Here is a 9,774-nt window from a genome sequence, read left to right as displayed (position 1 = left end):
TAGTTAGTTGTTTATCATTCATGAATGAGATTATATTCATTGCATCGTACTCTATTTGATAGTGGCAGCATAGCTTATTTAAAGCTCAACATATCCTAGTTAGACACAAAGATTGGCTCACCAAGGTAGACGAAAACACCGCTAGCTAAAACTTAACAGGATTGCTAAATAGCGAAATCTCAGTTGATACTATATTCATGAGATCTTACGTGAAGATCAGTGTAAGTTTTTATAAAATATTTCTTTATATGTTTTGTCAGTTGACTGAGACTTCGTTAAGTCTTTGTCGACTGAGATGTAACCACACCCAAAACTTAATAAGAACTACAAATAGCAGATTTAATTTCACATGTGTTCTTGCTTCTCTATGGCCCTACCATATCCATGGCCATGAGTCACGCTATCTCGTGGAACCCGCGTCATCTTCAATGTTGCCAAGCATCCAGACCTGCACCAGTCGAGTCAACGTCAAATTCGACTCCCCACCCTCGCGTAGTGCCTCCCTGGCCCTTCCCATAGCCGCCGTCGTCCGCTCCCGAAGCACCCTCCCGCCGTCGGAGTCCATCAACCACCTCACCTTTGCCGCCACTTCATCGGCGTCCACCACCTCCGTGTCATATCCATCCACGGCCACGGCCAGACCCAGCTCCTCTTCCAGGAACACTCTGTTCATCCGCTGCTCCGCGTACAGCGGCCAGGCCAGCATGGGCACGCCGGCCATGACCGCCTCGAGCACGGAGTTCCACCCGCAGTGGGTCACGAAACCGCCCACGGCGCCGTGCGCCAGCACGTCGCGCTGCGGCGCCCATGACTTGACGACGAGGCCTGTGGCCTTGGTCCGGTCCAGGAAGCCCTCCGGAAGGAGCGCGTCGAGGTCCGGCTCCGGCGGCTCCTCGAACCTCTTCGCCGGGTCATTGTTGGGCGGGCTCCGCACGACCCACAGGAACCTCTTGCCGCTTGCCTCCAGGCCGATGGCTACCTGTCTGATCTGCTCTGCGTTGAACACGCCGAGGCTGCCGAAGCAGAGGAACACCACGCTGGCCGTCGGCTGCGCGTCCAGCCACGCCAGGCACTCGTGGCCGCGCTTCACGCCCACCTCCTCCGACTTTATCAGCGGCCCGATGCAGTAGACTGAGGGCGTAGGTAGGCCGGGGGGCGTGCAGAGCCCGGCGGCGATGGCGTCCACGGCGCGTGGCTCGAGCGAGCGGAAGGTGTTGACGATGATTCCCTGGGAGCGGCAGAGGTCGGGGGACACTCTCAGCGACCATATGTATGCCGGGTCGTCACGGTCCATGAGCGGCTTGGGGAAGTGAGTCGCCGGCAGCGCGGGGATGCCCGGCACGTGCACGAGCTCTTCCCCCATCTCCCGAAAGCTGGCCGCGCTCCGAGCATGCAGGACCGGCAAATACAGGGAAAAAGCCAGGACCTCCGCGGGAGACGTGAAGAAACAGTACCCTGGGACGCCGAGCTCCGCGGCGACGTCGAGCGCGATGCTGCAGAAGAAGTCGACGACGAGGACGGCCGGGGAGGCGCCGGCGAGAAAGCCGCGGAGGTGCGGGATGGAGAGGCCGGCGACCTCGTAGGTGACCGCCTCGGGGTGGTCCGAGTCGAGCGGCGGGACGTCGACCTGCGGGAGGCAGTGGAAGGAGACGGAGGGATTGGCCGCGGTGACGCCGGCCAGGAACGGCCCCCTGGCGCCGGTGTCGACGAACGGCAGGCTCACGATGACGATGGTGATGGCGAGGCCGCGAGCCGCGAGCACCTTGCCGAGCTCGATCATGGAGACCAGGTGGCCCATCCCGGGCGACGGGTACAGCACCACCTGCTTCCGGGGCGTCCAGGTGGCTGCGGCACCGTGCATCGCGCCGACGACGAGCGGTGTGGTGCCTGCTCTGCTCTGGAGAATGGTGTATGCTCTGCTCTCGACTGCGGTGCCTTCTCAGATTTGTAGTGTGGATGGAGATGATGAACGACGGAACGAGAACGGAGCAGTTTATAGACGCCACGCAACGCTACCTGTGGCCACAAATTGAGCTGTGCCTCTCGGTTTCTCTCCGTCTCAATTTTCCCACTGGCTAGGAGCCACAGCACTGCAGTTGTGGACCAACACCATACAGTTGTGGACCGGACGCCATCATGTGAGCAGGAGCAAGTTAATTGCAAAAAACATCGACACTTCAGGCAAGGTTTACAGGAACCACACATTTACGGAATTGTACCAAAAGCACTAATTTTTTTCATAATTTTTTGCAAAAAACACTAGTTGGCGGCTTTGGACGTTTTGATGACGATTATGACAGGCGAGTCCTGCTTTTGCTGACGTGGCGTAACTGTTCGCAGATGACGCCGTTAGACCGGGGATTTTACACCAACACCCTTCTCCGAAAAATGAAAAAGCAATCAGCCCCTCATCTTCGTCTCTTCTCTCCGGCCAGCAGCAGCAGCGGCCATGGGCATGGCTTGCCCTTAGCCGCCGGAGCAGCTGCTGCTTTCGCCGGCGAGCGGCGGAGGGCACGACGTGGAGCTGGCGACGAGCAGCCCGGCACGGGCATCCTCCGCCGCGAGGCGCAGAGGACCGACAAGCAGCTGCCGCGCGATGCTCTCCTCCTCGATGCCGCCGTCCAGGTTCCTCTCCTCCACCGTGGCGCGAGGCATCTACAGATGCGACTTCTGCTCTGGTCCTCGTCCACCGCCGCCGCGTCGCTCTTGGAGTCCTCGCCGCCGGAGACACGCTCGTCCAGATTGGGCTTGGCATGCAGGTCGTCCACGGCCGCCGCGGTGACGGCGCTGCCATGCTCTTGCTCGGCGCCGCCATCCTCCTGGGAGACAGCATCCTCCTTGCCCAGCGTGCCGTCCTCGGCCTCGCGCTCGCGCGGCGGCGACGGCGGCGCCTTCTCCCCCGTCGTCCGGCCCGGCGATGGACGCGGACGAGGTCGACGTGAGGAAGTAGGCCCCGGTGACGCAGAGCGCCACGAGCACCCCCGTGGTGGCACGGGCACGGAGGAGGGAGGCCTGGGAGAGAGGGACATCATCTGGAGGGCATGGAGACGACGGCGGCCGGCGGAGGGAGGCGGACCACGGGTGTTTTTTTAGAAGAAGTGCGGAGTTTTTGGTAAAAAATATCACTAAGGACGTCCAGCGTTGAACAATTACGCCACGTCAGCAAAAGCGGGACCCCCATGTCATAAACGTACTTAAAATGGTCTAAACGAGCAACTAGTGTTTTCTGCAAAAAATTATGAAAAAATTAGTGCTTTTTGGCACAATTCCGTAAATGTGTGGTTCCTGCAAACCTTGCCTGAAGTGTCGATGTTTTTTGCAATTCGCTCGAGCAGGAGCAGGAGCAAAGCAGTGGCCGCCATCATCTTCTCGCCCTTGAGCTCGTCAGAAAAATCATGGCGGCAAGCTCCGCCGAAGACCAGTGAGCTTCCGTACTCGCCGGCGCTGCCCTTTGCCGGGATGGCTGACCCTCAGGCTCCCTTCGTCTACACAGAAGGTGTTTGTTGAAATACAAAAACAAAGAGGGGCAGAGAGAAGAGGTTGATACTGATGTGCGGGCCTCACCTGTCATAACGGTCAACTTAGCAGTCAAAATAAATGGAGTTGACATTCCCGCCAGACGGGTTGATCCTGCCTGTCATAAACATGGTTAAATCCTCTAAACCGGCCAACCATTTTCGTTTAGGGACGAATTACGAAAAAAGTGATAGTTTTCGGTCAAAATTTTGAAAGTGGTAGTTTAGTGGGACGCAAACCTAATTGTGGTTGCTTTTTTGTCAAACACTCCATGGACCGAGATGTGTACATCCTTAATGTCTCGACAATTTTTTTTCTTTTTTCTTGTTCTTATTATTTTGTTGTGTGCGTCCTTCATATCTCGATTAGTTCTTGACGTTATGTTGGTATCATAGCTGGATATAATTGATATTAACATATGGCAGACGCTATGCGTCAACCGGCTGATCCGTGGGAGGGGTCACCCGCCTGGCTAGCCATCCAATTGATTCATGAGGCTGCTTCATCAGCCATATGATTCACCGGATCAGCCCGCTCGGTTTTGTATTCTCTTGGCTCTTGCGCAACGACGCACCATTTTCATACGAGTGTGGTTAGATCTTAGTCGATTGAGACTTGACATGTCTCAGTTGTTAAGTCTCAGTGAAATGACAAAATATATATATAAAAAGAAAAAAGTGTAAACGAAACATTTAGCGTCCGGCTTCTGTGACAATAGGACGCGGCTCTTGTAGCATCCGATGTCTCGGTTGCATGGTTGCACTTCTGGTTTACAGTAGCAACATCGCGTAGGTATGCAAAACAAAACCCTATTTCGTCACAAAGGAAACATCGGAAAAAATTGCAGCACAGCCATCACTCGGCACTGAGAAAAAAAAACACAACATAAAGCAAAACACTGTAGCAGACACCATCACAATATGCTGCCCATGTTTCACAGCAAAGCACACATGAGCTTCCAACGTGGCAAAATAACAACCAAGCAAAGCAACATATGAGAGACTGAACAAGATTTCTCGATGCTGGCCGGTAAGCAGCAATGGCAAGGCACAGGCGGCTGTAGGGACCGACGCGAGGCTAAAACAACAGCGACAAGCGTGGAAGCATCAACGTCACAACAGTGTTGAAGCAAAGGGCCAATTGTACTCAACTTTGCTAGTGGGCAGCACTCTCCATCACGGAATGCACGACTGCTAATCGAAAGATATAGCGAGCGGCTGACGCAAACATAGAAATCAGTCCGGTTTTTTGACATTTTTCTCTTTATTGAAAAACAAAGGTAAGCAACCTGAATCAGTAGGCAATCAATTGTTGTAGCTGACTTTGACAATCAACTAAACACGCCTAACTTATGATGAGTACAATTGTAGTCCTACTCTTATGAGTTATGTCTGTGTCCCGCTGAATTGAATGAGACGAGATATGTTGCACTACCACATAACACGACTTTGGAGATGGTCTCTTAAAGCAACTACAGTGCATCCTCGTCGACGGCGACGTGGACCGGCGCATCGGGTTCTTGATCGAGGGCCTCTTTGCGGTCCGGAGAACTCAGTTCCGAGGGCACCCGCCCGTCCGTCCGGAGCTTGACCTCGTCGAGCAGGACGACCAGTTCACGCATCAGATCGAAATCCCCCTCGAGGACAGCCATGCTGATCAGCTCGACCCCGAGACCCATCTCGATGTGTTCAAGCCAAGCGCCACCTTCGTGCAGGACGAGGCAGCCTACGAGGACCTCAAACGAAGCATGCTAGGAGATGATGGCGAGGTCATTGAAGAAGACGAGCCCAACGACGACGACGACGATGACAGTGAGGATATGGAGGTGATCAAGGACGAGACGGAGATCAATCTGATCAACCTCCGGAGAACGATATACCTGACGATCATGTCGAGCGCCGGCGCTGAGGAGGCCGGGCACAAGCTCCTGTCCATCATGAGGCCGGGCCAGGAGGCGGAGCTCTGCGGCATGCTCGTGGAGTGCTGCAAGCAGGAGAGGGCGTCGTCCAACACACGGTTCTACGGCCACCTCGGGCAGCGGCTATGCGGGATCAGCCGAGCGTACCAGGCAGGCTTCGAGGCGTGCTTCGCGCGGTGCTACGCGGCGGCGCACCGCATGGGCACCGACGAGCTGCGGGCGGCCGACGCCGTCCCATGGCGCAGCGTGCTGGGCGGGGTCAGGATCGCGGAGGAGGACACCACCTCGTCGTCGCGCATCTTCATGAAGGTAATGTTCCAGGAGATGGCGGAACAGCTCGGGGTACGGCTGCTCGGCCGGAGGATGAACGACGACGACGAGCCGGAGGTCCGTGACGCCCTGTTCCCCCGGGACTCTGCCGAGAACACGCGCTTCGCGGTCAATTTTTTCACGGCGGTTGGGCTTGGCGGCGTCACTGAACCTGCGAGGAAGATCTTATCACTGTAATTGTAAGTGTTGTTATAGGAATCTCTTTGCTCAACATTTTACAAGGTTGACAGTCAGAAGCATGTGGTTTGTGATCAACTTCATAGACTCGTATTGTGTTTTGTGACTTTTGTCTACACCATCCTGAGCATTCCTTCTGGCTAATTTGTTTTTGTTATCCTTGTTCCAATGATTCTTACAAATGTCCATAAATTGGTAAGAGTTGAAACATTGCTTTGTTACTTTAGAATTCATTGTCACTGTTTGCGGAACACGATTTAAGAGTGCGCAAATTTGGTTCAGAAAAAAAAACGAACTTCTGACGTTTCCATTGACTTTGCAGTCTGAAGGAGTGTCTTTACCACAAATTCTCATTGAGGGTTAGCATACAGGATAGTTACAAGTAGATAACATCAACAATGACTTCTTTTCCATGGCTTTCAAACTGTTTACGTCTACACTTAATTTCTTATGTTGGGTTTGAGGCGAAAAACCTTAAAACTAGACGCTACATAGGTTATTTTATTAATTCTTCTCTGAACGACGTACTTATCTCGTCCAAGTTTTCAAGTCATATAGTGCCCTGAGAGGTGATAGTTGTGTTTAAACATGATGTTCTTGTTTTTTTTAGAAAGACCAACCACTCTGGAAAAAAAATCCACAATTTCATCCACGCTGGTCCCCATCCTTCTCCATCCTCGACATCACACAATACAGAGGTTCTTCCACCTAAATTTAGTCCTGGCTGTTCCATTGTAAGGCGGATTATGTTAACCAGTTAGCTTGGACTAAATCTCTACATCTTTGATACCAACATATAGAAAAAAGAACACTCTTGATTTGTTAACAAGTTTTGGTGGTGGTACAAGATGTTCGTCAAAACTTGATCAACATGTATGATCAACCACTAGTTGAAGAACCAATCAGTTGACACCACCAATGACCCGTATTGATCTTTTACATCTCCAAATTCTGAAACAAAAGCACAAGGACCAGTAGAGGCGTTCATGCACATAAAAAATCAAACCATCTATATTTTGGTGTACTCCAATATCTCATACTCTACTAAATGTGGATGAATATGTGTATCCACCTAATTATCAACATCAACCGGAATAGAAATGTACTAGCTGTGTAGAAGCGCTTAGTATTTATACAACCAGGGTAACTATTATAGATAGAACAGTCATACGACTTTGTTGAACCTAGTAACTCTATCATGTGAAACACGTTCATGCTTCCAGAAGCAGTCATATAAAATTTATCCTCATGTGCAAGCAAATGCATTCTCTGCATGAGAGAAATAATTCCAATCAAGAGAAGAACCCAGCCAATATTGTACTGAAGGTAGAAATGAGCATGATCATACTATATTGGATTTGGAGGACAATATGCTATACTTGATTAGCAAGGTTCGCGAATCTGCAGAGCAAGCGCAGTATTAGTCATGACACATGAATAATATCAGGCAGCATGCGTCATATGAATGACAATGCTGCAAGCAAATACACACCTTTGAAGTGAAGGGAATTACAGTAATCATCTGTCCTTTCTCACATGCCTGAAATGTTTCAAAAGATTGTCGGGCAGAATTGCTTAGTATACCAATTGGCAGAATCACTTGCATGCGAATATAGGTAATGTAAGCTTTAGAAATAAATGAGATCCAGAAAAACTCAGGCATGGCCGCACGACCTGTAGAATCAAGGGAGAGAACTCAGAAATTTAACTCAATAAAGTATTGATCTGGGCATTATTAGACAACAACCAAGAAGAGTAAAATAAGGCAGAAAGAGCCAATAAGACACAATCAAACATTGAGAAGTTCCATATTGTACATAGCATAGGTGGCAGACAAACAGTACAATATTTAGTCAGCAAATAGCATAGGTGCATAGCACTAGCAACATTATATTGGTTTTTGAATATGGATCATAGTACAACACCACATAATTAATAAATACTATTTAGTAGCTACATAGCGTCCTCATCCTCAGTTGCTTCATCATCAGTTACTTCAGCCTCAATTGCTTAATCCTCATCCTCAGTAACTTCATCCCCAATTGCTTCATCCTCATCCTGAGTTACTTCAGCCTCAATCGCTTCGTCCTCCATCTTGGCAAATTCTGCCAACTCTGGTTCATTAAGAGACAAGTTAGTACCTTGAAGAACACAAACACCAGATAGAGATTCAAAAGAACCTCCACCCACATAGCACATAAGTAATTTCCACCCACATAGCACATAAGTAATTCCCCCTTCTAATATGCTTCTAATCTTCTTGACAGAAACACCTCAGATACGCAACATTAGATTTCTACTAGCACCCAAAGTTTGCTTGAACACACAATCTATATATATCATTAACTGAAACATCAAATACAACTCTTGATCTGATTAAACATTAAATATTCTTTTCTTGTTCCACTAACTGACACATTATTACTTAAAAAAAGAATTGTTTCAAAATGACAAAAGGAGATACAAGTATAGATATACCTTCTGGACCATAGAAACTCATGTACGGAAACAAAGCACAGAATTTTTCACTCTTCCATATCTTTCTCCACCGTAGTGTCTTGAGCTTCATCTGGTAGATGCCAAGGTCCGTGGCCACGAAAATGACATCACTGCCCTCCACAGATCCAACCAACCTAATAACTCTTTTCTCAGGATTTTGAATTGGGAGAAGTTCCTTGAGATGGATGACTCTAGCTCGAGTCCATGCCGCAACTCCGTCGGACCCCATCTGCCTTGACCATAGGTAGAGGGTTAACCCATCCACGTGTGCAAACCCCAAGCTGCCATCCTCCGTCGCCATGAGGAGGATAGAGTCGTCGGCAGTGATAGACCACGAACATGGCGCATCGATCAGTGACAGGCGATTTGAGACGACGTTGTACTTGAGAACTCCTACAGGATGATCATCGTCCTCATACGCGAGCATGAAGTGAAGCGCGTCTCCGGCGAGGACAGGGGGCATTGGCTCGATGCGTGCATGAAACGGGAGATCGAGACCAGAGCATGTCTCGATGCGTCTTCGAGTGGTGTCCTCGAAAACGCTCGCGTACGCAACGGTGTCGAACAGGTAGACGAAGACCACCAGGAAGGGGTCGCCCCAATAACACGAGCGATGGCCGCAGCCGATCCTGGCGCAGGGCACCGCTGCGGCACGGCTGCTGGCCTCGGTGTAGTCTCTGGACGCGTTCAGGCTCGTCCAGTCCGCCGTGATGGGGTCCCAGACAATGAGCTGCCCGGGCCCCCGATCCCTCTCCCCGAAGAGCAAGCGGCCATGGCGGCAGTCCCACGCCGCGTAGTCCTCCCACTCCCACTCCCTCCACTCGTCGTCGTCGGGTATGCGCGCGGCGAACTTCGTGGTGGGGACGAAGTGTGGGTATGGCACCGGTTCCTCCCCCCTTGGGCCGCCGTCCTTAGGCCAGGTATAGAAGAAGCCCAGCGTGGTGGCCGGGCGGGCTCCGTGGAGCTCGCTGTAGCGGCCGCGGAAGCGAGCGCCGGTGAGGAGTCCGAGCCAGAGCTTGCTGGCGAGGGAGGCCCGCACAAGGCACTCGGACTCGTCCGGCGGCAGGCGGAGGAAGATCTCCTCCAGAAGCTCGTCCGGCAGCGGCATGGTCGGCGGAGGCGGCAAGGGTTTCGATCTGGATCGTGCATGAACCCAGGTCGGTCGGCATCAACGTACGCGCGCAGCACATTGGAATGGAATTGAAAGATATTCCTATTTCTTTTACATGCATGCAGTATCTTACCCGGCCGTGCTTTCTTTTGTTTCTCCCTTGCGTGTCGTGAGGCAAATGCATGGAAGATGTTATCCCTTTCTGCGTGGTTGCCGCCCGTAA

At 51.4% G+C, this 9,774-nt stretch overlaps 3 protein-coding genes across 3 annotated transcripts; 1 reads left to right on the top strand and 2 right to left on the bottom strand.

Moving 5' to 3' along the window:
* Positions 1 to 226: 226 nt before the first annotated feature.
* On the bottom strand, positions 227 to 2,199 carry LOC109743201 (anthocyanidin 5,3-O-glucosyltransferase). Its single transcript, XM_020302277.4, has one exon. It carries the CDS (start codon positions 1,859 to 1,861, stop codon positions 401 to 403), a length of 1,461 nt encoding a protein of 486 aa, XP_020157866.1. The 5' UTR covers positions 1,862 to 2,199; the 3' UTR covers positions 227 to 400.
* A 1,260-nt stretch (positions 2,200 to 3,459) lies between these two features.
* On the top strand, positions 3,460 to 5,941 carry LOC109743197 (pre-mRNA-splicing factor CWC22-like). The gene is made up of 2 exons (XM_020302272.1): positions 3,460 to 3,498; positions 4,985 to 5,941. Exons 1-2 carry the CDS (start codon positions 3,460 to 3,462, stop codon positions 5,939 to 5,941), a joined length of 996 nt encoding a protein of 331 aa, XP_020157861.1.
* Positions 5,942 to 7,951: 2,010 nt separating this feature from the next.
* On the bottom strand, positions 7,952 to 9,548 carry LOC141040692 (uncharacterized). Its single transcript, XM_073506807.1, has 2 exons — positions 8,420 to 9,548; positions 7,952 to 8,082 (listed from the first exon to the last, which is right to left on the bottom strand). Exons 1-2 carry the CDS (start codon positions 9,546 to 9,548, stop codon positions 7,952 to 7,954), a joined length of 1,260 nt encoding a protein of 419 aa, XP_073362908.1.
* Between the last annotated feature and the right edge of the window lie 226 nt (positions 9,549 to 9,774).

Source organism: Aegilops tauschii, chromosome 2, assembly GCF_002575655.3.
Source record: "Aegilops tauschii subsp. strangulata cultivar AL8/78 chromosome 2, Aet v6.0, whole genome shotgun sequence".
In the NCBI taxonomy this organism is placed as follows: Eukaryota; Viridiplantae; Streptophyta; class Magnoliopsida; order Poales; family Poaceae; genus Aegilops; species Aegilops tauschii.
Note: the sequence above shows the minus strand (reverse complement) of the source record. Positions and strands in the feature narration are given on the sequence as shown.